We start from the raw sequence: 25,969 nt of genomic DNA on the forward strand, positions 1-25,969 counted from the left end.
ACTTAATCAATTTATTAAAAATTTATTTTATTTTATTTGGGATGGTAAACCAGACAAAATTAAAAGAGAAACAATTGCTCAAATATATGAACTGGGTGGACTTAACATGTTAAATCTAAAACAATATATAAAAGGATTAAAACTAACTTGGATAAGAAGAATAATTAAACAGAATAATAATTATTGTAAGTTATTAACTTGTTCTGAAAAAATTAAATTAAATGAATTGCTCAATGATGGTCCAAGAACACAAGTAAGAAATCCATTTTGGCAGGAGGTTTTTAATGCTTGGACTGAACTCCAAATTAAAGTGGCTGTTAAGAACGAATATGACTTTACCGTATCTAATCTTTGGAATAATAAACAAATTAAGATTGGTAATCAAATCCCTCTGTATAAAAAATGGACTGAAAAGGGAGTCTGGCTAATAAATGATTTAATTGATAATGATGGGCATTTAATGAACTTGCCGGAATTTCAAAAAACATATCATATTGATACCAACTTTCTTATATTTCAAGGAGTAATCTCAGCAGTTAATTCCTATATGAAAAGTCTTAATATTAAATGTAATCAGCTTTTAAAGCTTTATGGGCCAATTATACCAACTACTATTGCTATATTTCTGAAATCTACAAAAGGATCAAAAGACATGTACAATGTTTTAAACCAAAAAATAATAAATATCACATCACAGGAAAAGTGGTCAGTAATCCTAAATAGACAGAATATTATTTGGAATAAAGTATATAGACTGCCATTTTAAGTTACTAAAAATTCAAAATTACAGTGGCTCCAATACAGGATTAATCACAGAATTTTGGGAACAAATAAATTACTCTACAAAATTGAAGTCTCATAAAACAATAAATGCACTTTCTGTACGGACTCGATAGAAACTATAGAACACATATTCTGGACATGTCCAAAAGTATTTGATGTTTGGGAAGACCTTAATAAATGGATATATTCAGAAGTCCAAATTGAACTACCACTTAATTTAGATATAGTCTTATTTGGGATATTAGAAAAAACAGAAAAAAACTACATAAGAAACCTCATAATATTATTAACTAAATATTATATATACAAAACAAAAATGCAATGTGGACAAGTAAATATTGTAGCCTTAAAAAATTATCTTAAAGAAAATTTGTTTATTGAAAAAATAATATTTTATAAAATTAACCATTGCAAGGAGCGTACTCCTGCTGGAACCCCTGGCTCCAACTAATAGAATGACTATACAAGTAAACTTTTACGTAATAAATATATCTACCCAATCCATGCTACCCAGGTTAGTTTTCTCTTTTTTTTACCATTATTATTAATTTTAAGTTTGTCAAATGATTAAAAATATCAACTATATGTACTTGTCTCAATTTTGCTGATGTACTAAGGAATTAATTACTATGATGATTTATATATGAAGCTTTTGCCAATAAACACATTACAAAATAAAAAAAAAAAAAATTGTTTTATAAATGGATCTTACATACATCAAATGTTTTGTATATGGATCGTACATACGTCAATGTTTTGTACATGGATCCTACATACGTCAATGTTTTGTACATGGATCCTACATAGGTCAAATGTTTTGTACATGGATCCTACATACATTAATGTTTTGAACATGGATCCTACATAGGTCAAATGTTTTGAACATGGATCCTACATACGCCAATGTTTTGTACATGGATCCTGCATACATCAATGTTTTGTACATGGATCCTATATAAGTCAAATATTTTGAACATGGATCTTACATACATCAACGCTTTGTACATGGATTCTACATACATCAAATGTTTTTACATGGATCCTACATACATCAAATGTTTTGTACATGGATCCTACATAAGTCAATGTTTTGTACATGGATCCTACATAAGTCAAATGTCTTGTACATGGATCCTACATACATAAATGCTTTGTACATGGATCCTACATAGGTCAAATGTTTTGTACAAGGATCCTACATACATCCAATGCAATGTACATGGATCCTACATATGTCAATGTTTTGTACATGGATCCTACATACGTCAATGTTTTGTACATGGATCCTTCATAAGTCAAATGTCTCGTACATGGATCCTACATACATAAATGCTTTGTACATGGATCTTACATAGGTCAAATGTTTTGTACAAGGATCCTACATACATAAGATTCAATGCTTTGTACATGGATTCTACATACATCAATTAATTTGTACATGGATCCTACATACGTCAATGTTTTGTACATGGATCCAACATACGTCAATGTTTTGTAAATGAATCGGACATAAGTCAAATGTTTTGTACATGGATCCTACATACGTCAATGTTTTGAACATGGATCCTTCATAAGTCAAATGTTTTGTACATGGATTCTACATAGGTCAAATGTTTTGTTCATGGATCCAACATAATCAATGCTTTGTACATGGATCCTACATACATCAATGTTTTGTACATGGATCTTACATACGTCAATGTTTTGTACATGGATCCAATTTATATCAAATGTTTTGTACATGGATCCTATATACGTCAATTTTCGTACATAGATCCTACATAGGTCAAATGTTTTGTACATGGATCCTATTTATTTCAATGTTTTGTTTACAAACTTGAATACTTCAACTGTTTTGCAGGAAGAACTCAATAACTACGACCTTATGATTGCCATGAAGAAATAACAGACAATGCATTAACGATAATAAAAACACTGAGCAATTCTTATTTTTTTCATTTCAACTTTGGAAAAACAAAGTCAACTTCACGAAGAGAATGAACAAGGTTTATATGTGGTGCTGCACCAAATGATTGAACTCCAATCTCCAACTTGCTCTTGTATATCTCCCAATTTTCAACATCTATTTGGTTTGAAAATTCTGCTTTTATTTCACTGACATCATCAAATAGTTCTTCAACTCCATTACAAAATAATTTGTAATTCAAAACCATCCAAAGTGCAACAATTGACACACCTTGTAATTTAAAATCTGACTGACATATCAGTGGAAACTCTGTGGACCACACTAAAACATCATGAACAGGTTCATACATTACAATATAAAACTCATTTGGACAAATGATAATGTTTGGTATGAAAACTGCAGAAATTGGATTTATTATCTGGTATGCTAGGGCAAACACAACAGTTTCTGAAGTAGCTCTATCCTGGATTTTATTCAAAGAAGATTCTTTAACGCTTTCACTTAAATTGTAATCGTCCTCCTCTTCATTTCCATCTGGAATTTATAAATATAATTAAATGTGAATGCTTCAATGAATATAAATGCACAAATCATTTGACTCTATTTTAATTTACTGTACTTAGTGATGCAAGTTTGAAAAGACTGATAAACATTATTTTATCTTGTTCATAAATAAATTACAAAATATAGGAAAATGGTTGATGAATGCATAAATCATAAAAAGATAACTTTGTAGAAAATGAAAATCAAAAGCTCTTTATATGTAGATTAAGATAGCAACAAATAATGATTATGCCTTATTATCAGATGATAAGACATTAATCAATGTTGTATTTATTTAACCTACAAATTAAATCCATCTCTTTAGTGAAGAATTCTGAAATCATAAAAGTTTAGAAATGAACAATTTTATCAGAAAAAGAGGCAATAAAATCCACTTAGTTGACACTGAACATCTTGAGACATCAGTCCAAAATAGCCTTATCAGTATTTTGTGAAATTGGAAGAAGGTGTTTGAAAGTTCCAAAAGTGTGACTAAAATTTTTGTTGGAATTCTGTCTGCAAGTTTTGGTTCTGAGCATCGTGTATGCGTTTCATAAAATTTAGATGAGGAAAACTTAGGTTAGAGGGGACGGAAAGACAGACAGACGGAAGAACTGACAGTCAAGGGTAACACTTTTAAAATGACCCCCATTACCTACGGAGGGAGCATATAAATAGATATGCTATTATTCCTGACTCCTCTATGGATTGATAACTGATTCTGATAAAATTACATGACTTTGAAGATGGATGGATGGCATATTTTGTTTTGGTGTATGAAATGGGAATTACTTTTTTCATTTTTTGGCTATATCTTTTGATATTTCAATTTAATAGTTGAACTGCTTATACATCTTTTTGCTAGATGTTAGTAAGATTAGGAAAAAGAAGTTTTGAATTGGGGGTTTAGATTTAATTTTTTAATTCTTAAATTCATACTTTTTTTAAAAGGGGTATTAGCTGTCAAATTCATGTTTACTGATTTGACTTAAATTCTCATTTATTACATACTTAAATCAAATTTAAAAAAAAAGTCTAAACTAAACAATTAACAATGCATAGACTTGATAATATATATCAGCATTTCGTGTGTATTTTCTTATTGATAAATAAGTATGATATTGTTGCATAATTTGACAATTCATAATAAACAATGTCCCTTTAGCGCACTATCCCATTTCGATGTTCTGCAAAATTTTGGTCAAAACCCTAAATTGGCATATATATAAAAAAAATTGAGAGATAGTTGGCACAAAAAGGTTACAAAAGCCATTTCAGGGTAATAACTCCTGCAAAGTCTCCATGCATAAAGGACTAGAGCCAGTAACCCCAATAAACAGCCCTGTAAACATGTATTTATAAAAACTTCAATTGTTTTGAGTAAATATAATGTGTATGTATTCCTAAATGTATTGTTTTTGAAAGTAAGATAAGAACAAGAGTGCACATGCTGACATGTCCATGATTGATTTAATGTTGAAAGTCTTTAAAATAAAATTTTAATACAAGAATCACATAAACTAAACATTATCAATAATCAATGACAACAAGGTCACATTAACCCTAGCAGACATGTACACCTTACAATCATTCCTTGCACAAAATATAGTTGACCTATTGCTTAAGTCTCTAAGAAGCAGACTTAACAAGGAAAACCTAACATTAACCAATGAACCATGAAAATGAGATCCGTGTAAAATGAAACATGTCAGATAGACAAGTACCGCTTACAATCATTCAATGCACCTAATCTAGTTGACCTTTTGCTTATAATATCTAATAAACAGACATAACCAGGAAAATTAAATATTAACCAAATGAACCATGAAATTTAGGTCACCGTCAATTGAAACATGTCAGACAGATTTGTACATCTTACAATCATTCCATACACAAACTAAAGTTGACTTTTTACTTATAGTATCTGAGAAGAAGACCAAACTACAGAAAACTTAACATTGACCAATGAACCATGAAAATGAGGTCAATGACAAATAATACCTGCCAGACAGACATGTACACCTTACAATCATTCCATACACTAAATATAGCTGACATATTGCTTATAGCATTTGATAACAGATCAAAACACAAAAATAAAAAAAAGTGACCAATGAACCATGAAAATGAGCTCAAGGTCAGATGAAACCTGCCAGACTGACATTTACCCCTTACAATCATTCCATACACCTAATATAGTTGACTTACTGCTTATAGTATCTGAGAAACAGACCTAATCATGTAACTGATCCATGAAATGAGATCGAAGTCAGGTTAACCCTGTCAGACAGACATGTAGACCAAATATAGTTATCCCTTTACTTATAATAAGTGAGAAATTCACATGACAAAAAAACTTTTTTCAAGCAGTCACTGAACCATGGACATGAGGTCAAGGACAATGGACACAAACTTCATAACATAAGGTATCTGCATACAAGGAATGAAATATCCAGGACTTTCTGAAATATAAAGCTTTAAACAAAAAGTTTACACCACCTACATTACTGATCCCGCCAGATAGTAATCCCTATGTCTTGCATTCTGGGACTTGCATTGCAGGCGTGATAAAAATTGTATATCTGCTTCATATACTATAAATATATTAGCCTGAAATAGGAATATATATCATTTATTATAAGTCTTTTTTCTAGAAATTTGTCACCATTTTCAACCATTAAAATTTTGTTGGAAAAGGAAAGAATATAGTATATATAATGAATACTTCAGCAAAAAATATTTTGGGGAGAGGGGTGGCACCACTGTAAATTAAAAAGAAAATGTCATAAATTCTGCCAAATTATGCAAAAAATCAGGTTTTAATGAAATAATGTATATTTATGACATCACAAATACATCACTAATAACACAATTTGTGGAAATCTTTTTTAACTGAAATTGGACATTGTAACATATGTTTTCATCTAATTTTCACAACATTATTGAAATAAAAAAAAATCAGATTTTTAGGGCCAAAATTATGAGTTAGCTAACCAACTCCTTTCGTGTAAATGGAAGGAAGATTGATTTCAAATTTATTACCATTATATATATTTATAAATCTTTAAGAATTCAATTATGCTAATAAAAAATTACACTCATTTATTTTTAGTTGTGGCCCATTCTTAATTAAACAGAAACAGTAACAATCTAGAACTTTTGTCAGTCCAAGATTTTTCTGTTTAAAAATGCATGCACAGTTTTTCATACCATATGCTTTTGCATAGAAAGCACATTATAATTAGAACTTTGTCTTAGACTAGCAACATTATCCTCATTTCTTGATAAGCAATTATAAAAAGTCAACATAAGGATTCCATAAATAACATATTATTTTAATGGTGATCTTTGACTAATAATTTTAGAACACTTTTACCTGAGGTCTTGATTTTTTTATTTTGAGATGGCCCATCATCATTTAATGCTAAATATACACTGGCTGTTGATTCTGGCTTGTGATCTGAGGATGTCATCATAATGTCTACAAATCCGTGCCATACATCTGCATGTCCTTTAAAAATAATGTCATTTATCATGTTTATAATTCAACAACATCTTTTTAAGAATCAAAATTGAAAAAAAACAGATATAAATGTGCGGCCCAAAGTGCTTTCCTGGGTTAACTTTCATCAGAAACTCTCAAAGCCATCTCTGATTGATTACATATAGAAAGCTGTATGACGAGAAAGGACCTTAAAAGAATATAGTAAAATTTTTGTAGATTAAACATTGCTTGAAGAATTTTGAACCTTAGTTTCTCAATAATTTCTAAATTTATCAACTGAGAACCCATTTAGAGAAGGTATATTATTAATAAAAGCACTGACTACACTGCTGATACCCTCAGGGAATAGCATTTAACCAGCATCCAAACATACAAAACAAACATTGTCATTGCTTGTGCTAGATAAATGTCAAATATGCCTAAAAACTCTACTTACATTTATATCCACCAATTTCGCAACCAGAAATTGTTATTTTTTCTTAACTTAAAGGCATGAACGGATAACATACACAAGTCAGCCTATTAAGACTATTGGAAAATAAGAATCAATGCTGACACAGATATTTAGTACAAGGGTCTACTAAATAACTTATTTCACTTCTAAGAAAAATGTTAAAATCAAGAAAATTGAAAAATAAACTGTTGCCTCTGACACAGATATATCTCTCAGGTCTGCAAACAATTTATGAAAGACAATCTGATGGACAGCAACATTGCTGATTGATTCAAAGTTGCTGGACCATGACAAAGAGGGTAGCTCACCAAAATGATCGTCAAACTGAGATGTACTGATAGTAATGCAACTTTATAGAAAATATCATTGATCTATAACAAGTAGTTCCTATCAAACTAACTTGAGTAGAAAACTTAACATTGAAAATTGCTTATTAATTGAAAGTCAATGGACCATGACCTAGGAGGCAGGGCTTTAAATAGTCATCAAACTGATATGTATAAATAGTAATGCAACTTAATAAAAAATATCATTGATCTATCACAAGTAGTTCCAATCAAATTGACTGAAGTTGAAAACTTCAATTTTTGATACTGGCAATAAAGACGCCACGGTAAAAGCAACACCTATAATGTATTTCTCGCCTTCCAGGACTTTCATTGCAGGTAAGACAAAGACCTGATAAAGAAAATTGTATAGGCTTAAATATTTTAAGCATATTGTAGAAAACATTGCGATTAAAAACTGTGATTTACTCACTGTAAAATTTGATTGATGAAGAAAACACATTTATCAGATATTAACACTGATATAACAACAATTTTGGGGTTATACTTGTTCCAGTGAATTTGTAAATATTGGAAGATGAAAGAAAATTTGACAGATGTAAATTTTCTTTACAATACTTATAAAATGATAAAAAATAGAAGTAATTATCTTACAATCCCTAAAATTATTAAGTTTTGGGATGTATAAACGTGTCTCAAATATTTCCAGGCTTGTGTAATTTGTGTAATGATTTTAACTAGAATTTGAACTTTTACATCTGAAGAACTTAACAAAGAACTATTCTATGCAAAGAATTTAAGTAACTGGCAAAATGTTCTCTGGAGGCTGGTAAATAAGCACTTCTTGAAAATAACAAAAACACAAACAAATAAGATTTTAATTGTCCATGAAAGTATATTTATATATAAATAGCAAAGAAACCCTTAAAAACAGGCTATTAGACACCCTAATATAGCAATGAAATCAAGAGAAAATCAAGAAGATATTACTTTCTTACACATTTAAGTAAATCAAAAACTTAATGACAAAGGGAGATGACTCTAAAATTATTACCTGAACCAGTAAATAAAATTCATTTGAACAAGTACTGACCCTGGCTGAAGGTGAAATATATGTAAACATTTTGTGGTGATACATATCTTACAAAGTCTATCCGAATCGTTTTGCAAAGAATTCTGCTCAAACTGGTGCTAGGGGTTGTCTTAAACTTGCAGTGAGGCAACTTTTTTTTGTTGCTCTGTGTTGAAGGCCTCACTGTGACTTTGAGATGAAAAACAGCAATAAAAGTGCTGTTCCTTTGCTTGCTATGTATGTACTGATTTTGTGTCATGGATGGATACACCATATCCTTTGTTTTTCTATTACATACATGTATGTACAAATGTATACCAGGCTCTCAAGAATGGTACCAGCCCATACTACCAGCCAAGTAGTTAGTACTTCTGTATTCACATAAATTATCATTGATATGGACATAATTACAAATTAACTGTTTACAAAACTTTGAATTTTTTCGAAATACTAAGGATTTTTCTACGCTAGGAATAAATTACCTTTAATAGCTGTATTTGGAAAACCTTAAGGAATTTGGGTTGACAATGCTCTTCAATTTCATACTTCAATCATGTCAATTGGCCTTATTAACTTTTCTGATTCAAGCGTCACTGATGTTTCTTTTATAGAAGAAACTATGTCCGAGTACAATATTTTAAACCTGGTAGGGAATGATTTCATAGAAAACTAAATGACATGCTACTATTTACCTATTCCAGTGGCACCAAAACAGATTTCTGTGTCACAGCCACACTTGCATTTGTTATCTATTTTTTCTTGACAATTATTTCCTTTGTCTTTTATCCTTGAATCAACAACATACTGTTGTCCCGGAGAAAGCTTCCCAAACAAGTGTTCTGCTAATGCCATTGCCAGTACACTTTGTTTATTTTCTGTACTTTTCATCTTTTCCAAAGTATTCTGTATGTTTTTCTCATGAATATCTAGAAGCAGAAAGACATAAATATTCAGCTGAATAAAAACATCAGTACATTGTTATGTGGTTGGATAAAGCACTGAGGTTTAACAATATGCTCTGCTTTAATCTTGTTAGAATGAGATCCTTTAATTACTCCCATTCTGATATGTCAACCATGAATACACTTGATGCAGAACATATCAGAATGGCAGAAATTAAAAGGATTGGCTCTGGTCAAACATGAGCAAAAGTTTCACCAAGTTTTAATAGTTGTTGGTGTGTATACAAAATTTGAACATTAATTACATGTATAGAAAACATACATGAGCAAAACATCATTTAGTGTAGTCAGCTAGAATTATCACAATATTTTTTAAGCTATACATTTTGTAGATTCCAGATTTACTTCAACAACTGATGATACTGCATGATAAATAGATATAGAATAATAGAAAAGAAAGGATATAGGGTATCCACCCATGACACAAAATCAGTACAACAAACATGAATCAAAATTGTTACAATTGATGCTATATTCACCCCTTAACATTGTCCTTTCAATAAAATAAAACCTTCAGCTAGGTTGTTGGACCATGAAATTTTCATATTTTAGCATGGAAAATATCAATACACATTAGATAATGAGGTTTAAAGGTTGGCTGTGGACAGGTGGACATTTGAAAAGAAGACATTGTGTAAAGTTTGAGGTTGACTGGTGGACAGTTGGCAAGTAGATATAGTATATTAGAATAACTAGTTGACAGGTTGACATTTGACATTATCTTAATAATTTTTATCCTTGAAACAAAATGTTTCTATGATATAGATATTTGTTATTGAAGTTGTCATTCTTCACTCAGTTTTGTTTTCAATATAGCAGGTAAAAATATAATGCTTTTCAACAAATGAAAATCACAGTTGAAATCCATTTAAAAAATGGACTGGTCCTCAATTCGTGTAGTGTCAGACTACACAAAAAATGAAGAGTCTATGTATCCTTATCCTATGAAAATCAACATGCATCCCAAAAGTTCGGACATGAAATTAATAATGTGTTGTTTTCATTTTTTATTGCCCCATGGCAGTGATCTCAGTAGTCAGGTCAAATGGCACAAAAGTGGTCCATGGCACTTACAGCTTTAGGAAGTGATAGGTCAATGTTTATAATATTATCATTTAATTCAATAGAATTTTCAACATCATACATGCATATATATCTGAAAAAAAAGTCACCATTTTCGAAACAAAACAATTATGGTACCTAAAATTCAACTCATGACCTGTCAACATGTCAACTGAATAGTAATATATATAATTCTTATAAAACTGAATAACTTATAATCAATCCTCTTTCTTAAAGCTGTAACAGTAATAGTTTCAACAGGTCTATAGATGTTGTATTATGACTATAAGACATATAAGTGCTTAAATATAATACACTTTCTTTGAATAAATATGATTGAATGTTACGTCTATTAAATTCTTAAATTTTGCACCCAATGTTATATATCGATACATTTATATATAGAGGAAAGAGGTAATGGTAGTTTACCATTGTTCAAATCTCAAAGATACTTATCATGCTTATGGTAAATAAAAAAAAATAAACTGTGGGAACCCCTACAGAAAAAAAAAGTTGAAGGCCAGTTGAGGGCCATGTGGTGGACAGTTGAGGGCTAGCTGTTTTAAGCAAAATAGTTGAGGGCTAGGTGTTGAGCATCTTAGCTCAACTCAAACCTGGCCAAGCGCTGTATGTTTGATAGATGTCACTCAACTGGCCCTCAACTGAAGCTGGCCATTAAGTTGAGGAAAAGTTGAGCAATTGATCTTTGGTTTTCATATAGTTGAGCAAAAGTTGAGCATTCAGACTTTGAATTTTTTGAATTTTTTGTAGTTTAAGAAAAGTTGAGCATTCAGACTTTGATTTTTTTTGTAGTTGAGCAATTGATCTTTGGTTTAATTTTTCATATAGTTGAGCAAAAGTTGAGCAATTAGAAATATGAGCTGGTGATATAAATGTTATGTGCCATCTGTTTTCCATTTATCTCTGTGTATAATGCAAGTAGACAGGAAGTACTATTATAAATGTACACAGAGTTTGAGGCCAAATTAAGGGAAGCACATGTTTTTATACATTTTTCTGTATTTTAACTTAACTATAACTCATAACATAAAGATAAATTAAAAAAACAAACAGTATTTTTTTTATTATAAGATATATCAAATATTCATGATTACGGTAATTAACAGCTATTATTAGGGGCAAATTTCAAAGGGATCACACTGTCAAAATACCCTAAACAACCTCAAACATTTAAAATTTTAACTGGGCTTGAGCATGCACATGGCAAGCAAAGATGTCTTCTAGCTATCATGAATAAAATATGAATTTTACAATGGATGTTGATCAAAAAGTTACAAATAACTGTATTGACATTGAATAGTGCAGTGTTACTCTTCTGATGACATGACTCTTGGATTTAGGAAGATTGATGTTTTAACACATATTTATGGAAACATCTTTTGGTAAGTACATTGGATTAGAATTTCCACCATTTTGAATAAGTGTATATGCTCTTTTAGTTCAAAATAGTGATATTTAAAGTGTCTTCTTAACTTTTTAGAGTGAAGAAAAATTTTAGACAATATATTTATGCATTAATTTATATATTATCAAAATGTGTAAGACAGGAGACATATTTATTTTATTATTAAGACAATTTGTTTTAGAAAGTATTTGGTATAAAACTAGAGATCTGGGGTATGACTGCAAAATAAGACATCTATCCACAAATGACGGATAAATATATATAATTTTTTCTGGTTGAACAACACTTTCTGTTTTGAGTATTTCAATATATATCTAAATACTTCTCCTTGCATAAAGATTAATATGGCTGCAGGATTAACTAGATTTTATTTTTTTTTTTTTTTTTTTAACACTTGAATAAAGTTTTATTGCACTAAAGCTGTTAACAATGACCTTACCGCTACAGCTTTAACAGTAAGGTACCCCGATATTGTTAATATCTATAAGAACAGGGTTTCATATAGATAAGTAGTATTTTCTTATATTTTATATTAGTAATAGTACAATTATTAGATTTTATTTACTAGATAATAACTTTTAAAAAGCAAGGATAAAGCTGTCATGTAGTCTGTTGTGTGTTAAGATCTTTCAGCAGTATTTTGGCTATATAAAATACACAATTTAAATTTATTTTTTCTACAATGTGTAGTCATCAGTTTGCAATGACCAGATACATGTAATGCTCAACTTTTAAAGACCTGGCCCTCAACTATTGGCCACCTAGCCCTCAACTTTTAATGACCTGGCCCTCAACTATTGGCCACCTAGCCCTCAACTTTTAATGACCTGGTCCTCAACTGTTGGCCAGGTAGCCCTCAACTCTAATTGCTCAACTGTTGGACACCTAGCCCTTAACTATGATATTTTCTCAACCTTGCTCAACTAATTTGCATAAAGTTGAGCATTTGATAGTTGAGGGCTACCTAATTTGCATGGCAAAAATCCAGGTAGCCCTCAACTGGCCCTCAACTATTTGCTCAACTGATGGCCAGCTAGCCCTCAACTGGCCCTCAACTGTTTGTTCAACTGGCAGCCAGTTGAGCAATGCAGTTGGCCATCCTATCATTTTTTCTGTATGGGAATCGCATGAACTCAAATTAAAGAGCAAAATTAGGTGCTTTGACAGGGTAAGCATCTCCTGCTATGGATGCGTTACTTTTATTACAAATATTTTTTTTCCATCAGTTTTTCAATTGCAATTTTTTTACAATTAACTATGAAATTAAATATGAATTGTATAAAGACTTTGAAAGAAATAAATTTTTTTCACGATGACAATTTTCCCACAATAATCCATAGTTTTTAAAATGATGCATGCCACCGTGGTTTTTCTCATTAGAAATAACATTAAAAAAAACACTTATAACTCATGAAACTCTTCCCTAAAATGTTAAATGTATGTAAAGTCATGACAGTTGGGAATCTAGTGGCAAAAAAGTATCATGAGTATAGAAAGACAGGAAAAAATACCACATTATTGATTTATATGCAGCAAAGAGTAACACTTTGAAACTAGTTAAAGGCAAATTTAAACAGACCTTATTATGATAGATATAAGAAGATGTGGTATGAGTGTCAATGAGACAACTCTCCATCCAAATCACAATTTGTAAAAGTAAACCATTATAGGTCAAAGTACGGCCTTCAACATGTTAACATTACATGTAAATTCATCAAGAAGACTGCACATACATGTACAATAATCGAGATGATCTAATCTTAAAATTTCAAAAAAAAATAAGAAAAATCTTCTAACAAATAATCTACTTTGTAAAAATAATTCATTTTAATTTTTTAACCTGAACAGACAAATATAACTTTCAAATCATTATATTCAAACACAGACAATATATATATACATGTATATTGAAACTTCTCATGACAATGAACAGGTTGTAGAGCTTGAAAACTTAGTTGTGGGAAACAGGTTTAAATCTGTAACATGCTAAGGACAATGTGGAACACTCTGAAATTGGTGGCTGGAAAGAGCTTTAGATTTTGTATGTTCATGATTTTTCCCAAATTTATTCTATCAATAATGCAATATGCAGGATATAGATAAACATTCTCTAAATTTCAGTGTAACAAGCTTCTTATGCAATTACCTTGATAAATAATGAACATAAGACACTATGTATTTGCATTTATATTTTAAATACATGTAACATATTTCAACAGATAAAGGTACTTTCATTTATAAAATGTAAATGTACAATTATGGTTTAAAAATTACTTTTCATCAATGTCATCAATGTGGTTACAGGTGTAAACAAATTATTGATTTTTTTCCACTTTTTCTTAAGACAATGTTAGAGTCACTTTTTTTATTGTTCTTGTGTCAAGAATCTGGGTCCGTTCGCCCAAAAACACGTTCGCGCCCATTCACGTTCGCCCCCTTTCACTTTCGCACCCTACACATTCGCACCCAAAGTCCGTTTGCACCTACACGTTCCCACCCTTTTTATTGGTTTTGTGTTTAATAATTTTGTAATGGAGTTTTGGTAAGTGTATTGCTGTAAATATTTTTTTTCATTGTTTCAAAATAAAGTGAGATTCTGACAACATTTTTTGTGTTGAATAAATCTTAATCATCTTTTGGTTAGTGTATTTCTATAAAAAAAAATTTCATTGTTTCTAAATAAAGTGAGATTCTGAAAACATTTTTTGTGTTGAATAAATCTTAATCATCTTTTGGTTAGTGTATTTCTATAAAAAAAAATTTCATTATTTCTAAATAAAGTGAGATTCTAACATTGTTTGTTTTTTTGTGTTGAATAAATCTTAATCATCTTTTGGTTAGTGTATTGCTATAAATTTATGTTTTCATTGTTTCAAAATATAGTGAGATTCTCACGTTTTTTTTGTGCTGAATAAATCTTAAACTATGTTTTAGTTAGATATATTTTTTTCATTGTTTCAATTTAAAGTGAGATCAAAGGGGCCAAGCTGTTAAAATCAATTATCTATCGTGTTTTTCTTTTAAAATTTTCAATGTTTTACTCATACCAATTAAGCTAAATACATGCAGTTTTTACATCAAAGCAAGTTAAAACAACAATCATGATTTTCAAACACACAACAATAATACCAAATTTGGTTGTGTATAAATACCAATTAGCAGTAATTATACATTTGTACATAATTAACATTTAATAATTAATCATCAAATTGATGGGGAAAAAAAACAAAAAACATTCATATAATAATTCCCCAATTTTATTCAGGAAAATATTTTTTTTTTGGGTATATACATATAAATAAAATATCTAATAATTCAACTTGAATTTAAATAAAAATTGGGTGCGAACGTGTAGGGTGCGAACGTGTGGGGTGCGAACGTGATGGGTGCGAAAGTGTATTGGGCGCAATAGGACCTGATACCTTGTGTCAACATGTATGACAGTATCTACCTTTTTCAGCAAAGAATTTGATCAATATTTTCAATGCTGTCAATTTCTCATCAGAACAAGTTGATTTTTTCCTATCAAGCTTAGACTGGAGGAAACTGTATCCTGATTCAAATAGCTGAGACATCAAAATTCCATACCACTGGTTTTCTCTTTGGTCTACTTTCCTCTTTAGATCGCAGGTTGCACCGGAAAACGCATGGTTTGCATTTGCATTACAGTTACTACCAAACTTGAAAAATCTAAAGAGTGTGGATTTAGAAAGAAACTGCTGAAATGGGACTTTATCAATAAGGAATTTTTCTTTTTTGATGCTGCATGACGGCTTCGAAGTTTTATGAGCCATTTGTTCAGATTAACACATTTAAAGTCGTGCTTCACTGGGAAATTATAAGTAATGGGGAAAGAAACTAACAATATTATGCTGCAAGCTGAAAAGATCTTCTTTCCTCTATATCTCCCTCCGATAGTTGGAGTACACTAAATTTTACCAATTAAAAATACATTGATAGATTGTTAGTGTTTAACGCCACTTTCAGCACTATTGGCTATATCGTGGTGGTCATTTATTGGTGTGGGAAGCCAGAGTGCATGGAGAGAATCACCGATCTTCGGTAGGAAACCCGTGACAATCCCACGTGCTAGGTTGACTGAATTTTTTGAAAATATATTTCATGCTTTTTTATGTGCATTCAGAAAAGGTCATGGATGTCAGACAACTTTGCTTAGAATCCTTGAAGATTGGAAAACAGCTTTGGATAAAAATATGTATGTGGCAGCTATACTTATGGATCTTTCGAAAGCTTTTGACTGTCTACCAGTCGCGTAGCAACCCGTACGCAAAAACGCAGTTGCGTACACATCGGAAATTTGACAAAAATAAAAATATGGCAAATCTAGTAATAATAAAACTAAAGTAATAGAATTAATTAAAAAGTATTATAAAAAATATGCTAATAATCACTTTGTAACTATATTTCGTTCCGGAAACTAGTCTACTTTTTTCATGTACGGAACAAGCATCGTGATTGTGTTGCTGATGCAGACATTAAAATAGCTGAGTCCTCGGGGTGTCAGAACACAATTGTTACGGCTGCAATGCCTCTTTAACCTGACATTTCTGAAGATTTCAAAATAACTGATAAAATAAAATATGACGTTCTTGGGCAACAAGTCATTCTTATGATTATCCTGTGAGATATGTATAGTCATACATACGTCGTCATAACAGATTTTTTTAAACAGTCCAGTCAAACTTAATATAAACTTAAGATTGTTAATGGTAATTTTCTTACAACGTCTTCGCCGTTTTTTTTTTAATTTAACGATCAACGTGTTTTTACTTTTTTATTCTACGTTCGGTCGTGCAAGACGGGTGCCTCGTTCAGCATGTTCCTTCGATTTAACTATACATGCCTCGAGATTAAAAGTGCTTATTCTCCATGTTCATTTAAAGTGCTTGTTCTCCTTGCTTGGTAAAAATAAAATACTCTCGTTTTGTAGATAAATAGAAATCGGAAATACTGAATTTGGTGCTTTTCCTTGTAGATTTCGGGACTTCAAACGTATTTATATATAGTTAAAGGTTTCCTAATTATGATATTATAAACAAGGATTTATACTCGGGAAACTTTAATATACAGTACTTAACGTAGACTACCACATGATATTCTTTTAAGTAAATTATCTGCCTACGGTCTTTCTTCTAAATCAGTGAAATTACTTCAAAATTATCTTACAGATCGTAGGCAACAAATCAAACTTCAGGGAGTACTCAGCAGTTGGGCTGACATCCAGAAAGGGGTACCCCAAGGCTCAATCCTGGGACCCCTATTATTTAATATTTTTATAAATGACATATTCTATTTTATTGAACATCGTACCCTGTATAATTATGCTGATGATAATACTCTGTCATATGCTGACAACAATTTTGAAAATTTATTGTGTACACTTGAAAGAGAAAGTGCTGTTTTAATTGACTGGTTTAGATTTAATTGTATGCATACACAAGAATTAGGGACAGCTCAGCGGGGGTAGCGTTATCAGTGACCAACAACGGAGCACTTTTGGACTGATAAAATTTTACATTGTTGTATATGGAAAAAACATGACAGTTGCTTTAAAATGATTTGTCAACATTTTATTTGTACAATCATAAACTATTGCCATGGCAGGTGAAAAAGTTATTAGATTTATCTTTATTTTGATGTAAAAAAAATTATTTTATGTTATTTTAAAGTGGTGTCCCTAATGATTTGAAAATTTCCCATGAAAAGATACGTTTTTCCTACATAACTTAACCAAATTCAATGATGACGAGTGGTAGTAAAAAAATCCTATAAAATTCATTATTGCAGTGACATTATTTCGCCATGTCCCAGGTTATTTTTGTATAATTCTTCTTTCTGAAGTTGCAAAAAAAAATATTTTAAGTTTACATTTGATGGTGTCCCTTGAAGTTTGAATATGGTGATTATTTCGTTATCAAACATCAGTTCATGTATACGTATATTGTAAAGAACTGAAACCGATATCTATACATACCATATTGGGAAAGACGGAAAATGTTTGATATAAGATAGCGTCGAAACTTAAAAAAAAAAAAATAATAATGTTAATAATTTTTCAATTATTGTTTAAAATAAATTCATGATGACGAACATGTTAAATTGAATTTTAGTCCTTATTAAAAATTGTTAAACTTTTAAACATTATCCGGATAATTTAAATATATAGATAGAACTTAAACACATTTTGTATGATTAAAAAATTGCAAATGAATTACAAAGAGCTTATTTGCAGTACACACCTAATGACAAAGGAAAAAATATGAATTTGAAATTCTGTACTAAAAGTTGGATGATGAATTAATTAAAAATGCAAAGCATAGCATTTGTGTATTGCTATTAAAGTTTTGTAGGGTTCGGGAAAAGTAACATTTAATTGTTTTTCTTTCTTGTAAACACTTATAATGTATAATACATATTTTATTTATTGGAAGGAAAAAGATATGTTCACATGCCAAGAAATTGCCTCCGTTGAAATTTTGCAAACATCCCATAGAGCAAATTACATGGATGATTAATTTTGAACATTTGGTATATGGCTGTGTTTTAAGTGAGACGTACACGCGGGTCATAAATTAATTTATTGAATGAAATCAAATCTTTAACTACTAATGGATGCCGTAGGAGGTCGACCGGAATTTTTAGCGAGGATTTCTTGGCATGTAACAGATAGAAAACTCAGGGTAAACATTCATAGAACCGAGACAAGCGGCAGTGGCAAATATTTCATGTATATTTTGAACACAAAGAGGATTACCCCGGTACCCTTTGCCAAAAATTATCTTCTTTTTCTTCTATTTGCCAACGGACTTTATGTTATGAATTTTAGTTTCACTTTCCATATTCGGTATTTACTTTAATTTAAGCTCCACGTAGTAAAAATCACGTGATTCAGGAATATAGTATCTTGGAGTTAGACTATTTCTTTCTTTTCGGGCGGGGACTCCAAGCAATCAACATGCATGTGTAGAACGGCACTGTAGATTTTCTTATTAAATAAAAAAAGTTGCCGGTCCGGTACATGAATAGATCGGTTAGAAATCAAAGTTTTAGTTTTAATTAGATTAGAGGGTTGAAAATAGAGAGCACAAAAAAAGGGGTGGGGGTGGGGGTGTTCCACAGGGAATATTTCCTTCTTATGAACTCTACATCTGAAAGGTTTAATTTTTGTTTTATTTAATTGAAAGAGAGAAAAACAAATGTAAGACAAATTGTGAATGGTCTTTCTTCCTTTCTCCCATGCCAAGAAATTGCCTCCGTTGAAATTTTGCAAACATCCCATAGAGCAAATTACATGGATGATTAATTTTGACCATTTGGTATATGGCTGTGTTTTAAGTGAGACGTACACGCGGGTCATAAATTAATTTATTGAATGAAATCAAATCTTTAACTACTAATGGATGCCGTAGGAGGTCGACCGGAATTTTTAGCGAGGATTTCTTGGCATGAGTATCGTTTATTGTGTTCTTATCTTAACCATATTAAGGTGTGAGTTTAAACAACAACCACCCGTTGTTTTATCATCTGCCAGCTATTCAATTAATGAAAGATGTAGACCGACATTCATGCTGATTTTGAATATCAATTGACAGTACCATGGAAGTATTATATTGACAGGAACTCCAACGAAAAATTATATAATATAATACTTCCATGACAGTACTAAAAGTTTAATGTACACGTAACGTATAACTCCGTCAACTTCTGTACTCAGGGATGTTTATACATGAACATATATAGCCCCGTCTAACATGTCTTGTGTGCATGAGAGATTTAACCAAAATTTTGAATGTTTAAATATTGGAATGATTCGTTCATTGTTGAAGACCCTACATCAAGATGAAGAACGGGAATAAAAGCCCTGTCCATTGATAATTTTCTATGTTTTCTATGTATTGTGTGCGATTTTGTCCCATGTACATTTACGGAGTCCATATCCTTTTATTTTCTATCCAATATGTTAATTGTGCATCTAGAACATTCAAATGTCCGATGATATAAAAAAAAAAACTTATTCAACAGTTAAATTATAATAATAAATTCAAAAACAGTTGGGCACTCTCTTTGACATATCATTTGATATCTGCAACAGGTTTTCTGATTTTTCAAAAATAAATTACTTTGCCTTTCAATATCAGTGTAATCATTTCTATCAGACCAAACTTTTTCTATGAATGAAGGTAGATGTGGGGTATAAGTAAATGCAGAAGTCATGAACTTCTGGTAAATGAGATAGCAACCCAACCATGCACATACATAACTTAAGACATCTAGAGAGCAAAATAAAGCCTTCTCCAAAAGACAGGCTCTTACAGGGCAACTTAGATACTCAACAATAGACATGCCTTTATAAAAATGTCAAGATCTAAATCGCCCAGAGTCAATACGTTCAATGTGAATTTAAAAAAAAAACTATGTGGTGTTTGCTTACATCCTCGTTTTTCAGTCTCTGGTGGATTGTTTTCTAATATTGACAATAATACCACATCTTCTTATTTTTCTTAAGGTCTGTTATAAACACAAACATTCTCCAAATAACGAAAACAAATAAGATATGACATACGACAACAACTTACGAGGTCCCCAAATTTGGACAGGTACCAGTACATGTATATGGAAATGTGTTCGAGTTAAACTTACTTTTGTAGGTCTCAACCCTCCCCCTTATGAATCTCAGTATAGATTAACAGAACGTGCATAAAAGAAAATACAAAACAGACAAGTTCTAGAAAAGAACTTAACTCTGGTTTGTTTAAGTTTATGCCACACATCTTGTTTTTGGTACCGAATTTTGCTATCCTATGCCTTTTTTCTCCCAGTAAATCGTCTAAGTTCCAATTCTATATAAAAATGACCATCCCACATGAGTGCATATTAAATATTTTTGAAAATCTATTTTGCCTTTCTGCTTACCGGGCTATGTGATTACAAAATTGTTTTGGATAGACATGTTTTTGTTTATGTCTAAAATTCAAAGAACCCTCATTCAATGGCTGTATAAAAAGTTGTATATAGCAGACCTATAATGCTTTTTCATGAACTTATTTATTTTGCAGGTAAATATATATGAAAACATTTGTTATCTTCATCAATATGAATTGCTTTTTAAACTTGCTTGAGGAAGACGGAAAACGATCCCGAATAAACATGTGAAGATGAAGCTCTATTATAGTTTATTGAAAAATTTAGATTCACACCGCATATGTTTTCGAGATTTATGAGTTTCATATGAAATTGTATTGTGTCTTGTCTTTGCATATTACTCCCATCTTTTCTTTTCAATATGGGTTTATGTTAAGAATAAACATCAGTATCTAAAGGTAATACAGATACAGCGTTTTTTTTCTTTTAAATGATTTCTCATTTTTTCATACCGGGGCATTTTATAACATAACTTTTTATAACATGTATAACTGGGTTTTACTCATTGTTAAATGACGTACAGTGTCATATAGTTGTTAACATCTTCGTATTTTGTTCTTTCAATTGACGGAAAGTTTTCATCATACCACATCTTTTTATTTATAAGCCAATATATCCATTTGTTGAATTAGGATGATACATTTCAAATGTAGGCCATAAAAGCACCGGACACGAAGATGGTACCAGAAAAAAGTCAGGTTAGAGATAGTTTGTCTCTGATTTACAATGTGAAAAACTTATTTCATAGTAATATTTTGTGTTTTCTTGAACATTAATAACTATAAGTATAAACAACTTTGTAAACAAAATTAATTCACGGTAAAAGAATTCATAATGATCTAGTGATTATTTAGAAAATAGGCTGCGAAAAAAATTGTTATTACTTGACTGGCTTTATGGTACCAAGAAATATATCCTTTGCATGAATAAAATTTGATAAGTTTACATTTATCAATTCTAAGCAACAATATCCCAAGCTGTATAATGAATTTTTGTGATAAAAAGAAAGTCCTTCAATAATTTAAGTTTCTCTAATATATTCAAACGATAGTAATCAGTTTTACTATTTAATTGTGAATTTTTGTCCTTTCAATTGTGTGACGGTCAGGCGTGGGACTTTGTGCCATTTACTTGCAACTCAAGACTGAAAAATTACCTTTACTTATGACCTCATAACATTGTAAAGTCAATCGTTTACGGTTACAGGGGCGTATAAAACAGGTAATAAATACCCTTTTTCAGATTTTTTTTTACTATAATCAAGAAAGACAAAGAACATTCTCTTGAAAGAAAGATTTGTAATTATGCCAAATGAAAATTAAACTATGAACTTTTTTTGACATAGTTGATCGTGAATTCTTTCTACTACAGCCCAAGTACAATGTAGCAATATTGCATATTTAAATATAATTTTTCTTTCCCTTTAAAACCAAGTGTCTTGCTGATAGCATGGAAGTTTTAATAATTACTTCCATGCTGATAGCAAGGATTTAAAACTATACAAATCCTTGCTGATAGCAAGGACACATTATGCCGTGCCCAGGTGATCTGAAATGACGACTTACGGGGAGGTCGGGCTTGCAGGTGTAGTCACTTCGATGGCCATTCATGCGTTTGTTGAATGGCTGTTCTGTCTCGCCAACGTATTGCATGCCACATCGACACTGAAGAAGGTATACAACATTCTGGGTTTTGCAAGTTACATTGCAAAATATAGTGTACACAGACCCAGTGGAGTGGCAAGTAAATGTTTGAGTATTCAGTATTTGTTGGCAAGTCAGACATCATCTGTTACCACACGACATGCACCATCCTGCAGTTGAACCGCTTTTATTAGAGGAGACGCCAGCTCTCACAAACAAGTCTTTCAGACTTGCTGGTCTCCGAAAAGCTAAGACAGGAGGTTTGGGAAAGATCTTGGATAATTTTGGATGCTTGGCAATAATTTGCCAATTGGCATTGATCAAACGTGAAAAGTTAGTAAAGGCGGGATTGTATGTTAAAAAGGTTTACAGTAGAGGTCTTTTGATATGACACCGTCCTTTATAGATGTAGTTGTATCTAAGAAAGATATTTTAGAGTCGGAAATTTCATATGTAAATTTAATTGACTGGTGGGCGTTGTTTGCATGTCTGATAAAATCATCCAATTTTTGTTGGGATTCAATCCATTTCATGTCAACATCATCGATGAAACGGAACCAAGATAGAGGTTTGAATAAAGATGTTGAAATGATTTGTTTCTCTAATTTGCCCATGAAAATATTGGCGTAAGACGGTGCCGTTTTCGTCCCCATCGATGTCCCGTTTATCTGAAGATAATGTTTACCATTAAAGGTGAAATTGTTGGATTCATTTACATGGTTCTTTGAAAGAAGTTGTTCCATTTCCTATAAATTTGTGCTATATTAAGTAAGTAAAAAGACTCAATTAAGAACATTTTATTTTTAGCACTATTAAAAGATTACTCAATTGCGGGATTGTTACTCATATAGGGAATAGTTCCCCATTTGATGTATTGTCCCCAACCTGTTCAACGCTAAACAAATGGAAATTTTAAAGACAATTCACTGACAGTTTTCCCCCTTGTACTCATAATGTTACAATTCTGTTCTTTAAATAATAGATAGGGAATTACTGCATGCAGACGAGTGCTAGCAATATTTTCTCTAAAACAAGTTTTTAAATAAAGATATTAGATTAAAACAAGTACAAATATAGACCGATTCAAGTACACCTTCTAGGGTGCGCTCGACTTTCGTAATTGGCACGAGGTTTTTTGGATGCTAAAGGTTGATTACGACTTTTTGTTTCCAAAGATGCTAGCACAACATGTACTATCAAGATAGTAATCTATGTTTCAAATGTTATAACGAATATATATGTAATAAAGTCTGTGGATTTTCTATCAAAATCTTGGCTTGTGTTGGAAACAAAGTGATAGTTGTTCAAAGGGGCGTCCCGCAAGATTCAGTACTCGGATCTAGTTTGTTCCTCTTTTACATAAATAACATAGCAGAAGGTATTCGCCAAGCGTTACAATAGACTTAATAGCTTTGTGCCGACAATAAAATAGTATACCTGACCATATTATCAGGCACAGAGAGTGACCACTTACAGGCGGACATCGATAAACTGCCAATAAGCTGGAAAACAAAGTTGAAAGTGGCCTTTCATGCCGATAAATGCAATGTGCTAATAATATTGAGAAAACGCAAACCTATTGTGAGAGAGTACAAACTTGGATCAAGATGAGTACTCTTGAGTTCCTTTGATGAAGTCTGGTCCTTCTGAGTGTTGGTTGTTTCATTGAATGAAGTTTGGCCATTGTCATGGTCAGTTTGTTTCGGGTTGTTCAGCAAGACTGAATTATTTCTTCTTGTGATGTCCTGACTTAATTTGACACCTTCAGTGCTCTTTGTTTTGCACATTGAGAGTATTACCGGCTTTTATGTTACTCTTTATTGCACCGTGACTTGCAAACGGAGGTATTCGTGCCACATGTTAGCCTGTCGGATGTAATGTTTTATCCTCTATACAGTTCATTTTCATTACAATTCTTTTTTATTATATGTATGTTTGGATCGATCTTTAACTTTGGATTTTGTTACAACAACACAGCTAAAGTGAAAATAGTGGTCATTATATTTTTAATCCTATTGTATCTTTGTCTGCTTCACCATTATATACAGGGCAGAACTTTTCCTGTACATGTTCATTATCGGAGTTAGAATTTACTTAATGATATTGTGAATATCCGGTTGTGCAAGTTTGATTATCATCAGGACTTTATGGTTGATTTGCTTGCTTTGATAGTCTAGATTTTCTTCTTTTTGAAGATTTAGAACTTTGAACACAAAAAATTCGGTTTAAAATTGACAGATGGCAAAAGATTCAGAGAAAAAATCGTATTTGTCTTTTATTTAATTCCGGTGATATTAGCGACGAGTTTTAGAATGTTCGGCAATAGACGAAAGTAGACAAACGCTCTGATACATCATTTTGTAAACAGACCAAATGTTTTAAAATTTCAAGATCTTATGAATAGCAACTAAGCAAATTGTGCAAATTTATACGAATAACTGTATGTCTCTACTTTACATTTGTATTTAAATTTTATATTATGTATGTTAATTTATTTGTATATGTCTCTATACCATTGTACTTTGTTTTGCGAGAATAAAGATATACATAAAATTGAGAATGGAAATGGGGAATGTTTCAAAGAGACAACAACCCGACCATAGAACAGACAACAGCAGAAGGTCACCAACAGGTCTTCAATGCAGCGAGAAATTCCCGCACCCGGAGGCGTCCTTCAGCTGGCCCCTAAACAAATATATATACTAGTTCAGTGATAATGAACGCCATACTAAACTCCAAATTGTACACAAGAAACTAAAATTAAAAATAATACAAGACTAACAAAGGCTAGAGGCTCCTGACTTGGGACAGGCGCAAAAATGCGGCGGGGTTAAACATGTTTATGAGATCTCAACCCTCCCCCTATACCTCTAGCCAATGTAGAAAAGTAAACGCATAACAATACGCACATTAAAATTCAGTTCAAGAGAAGTTCGAGTCTGATGTCAAAAGATGTAACCAAAGAAAATAAACAAAATGACAATAATACATAAATAACAACAGACTACTAGCAGTTAACTGACATGCCAGCTCAAGACTTATGTATATATATGCTGTTGGTTTCTAACATAGCTACTACTGTTTATATCACTTGTGTTACTTTAGAGTTCATTTTATTGATGACTTTTTCATTTTGTGACAAATATATTCTATTTGTGGAGGAATTATCTCCATAAAAATATCTGCCTTAATTTCATTTCTACACAAGTCAGAAATATGACGATTGTTTTCCATTCGTTTGATGTGGTTGAGCTTTTGATTTTGCCATTTGATAAGGGACTTTTCGTTTTGAATTTTTTTTTTCGGTATTTTTGTTATTTTACTTTTAACCACCAGTGCAGATGTCTGAGAGTGGTTTTGAT

At 31.5% G+C, this 25,969-nt stretch overlaps 1 protein-coding gene across 1 annotated transcript; it reads right to left on the reverse strand.

The window, feature by feature from the left end:
* Positions 1-2,723: 2,723 nt before the first annotated feature.
* On the reverse strand, positions 2,724-15,852 carry LOC127737565 (uncharacterized). Its single transcript, XM_052248398.1, has 4 exons — positions 15,473-15,852; positions 9,264-9,497; positions 6,630-6,764; positions 2,724-3,244 (listed from the first exon to the last, which is right to left on the reverse strand). The coding sequence occupies exons 1-4, from the start codon at positions 15,813-15,815 to the stop codon at positions 2,739-2,741; spliced, it is 1,218 nt and encodes a 405-aa protein (XP_052104358.1). The 5' UTR covers positions 15,816-15,852; the 3' UTR covers positions 2,724-2,738.
* Between the last annotated feature and the right edge of the window lie 10,117 nt (positions 15,853-25,969).

Source organism: Mytilus californianus, unplaced genomic scaffold, assembly GCF_021869535.1.
Source record: "Mytilus californianus isolate M0D057914Y unplaced genomic scaffold, xbMytCali1.0.p SCAF_4, whole genome shotgun sequence".
Taxonomy (NCBI): domain Eukaryota; kingdom Metazoa; phylum Mollusca; class Bivalvia; order Mytilida; family Mytilidae; genus Mytilus; species Mytilus californianus.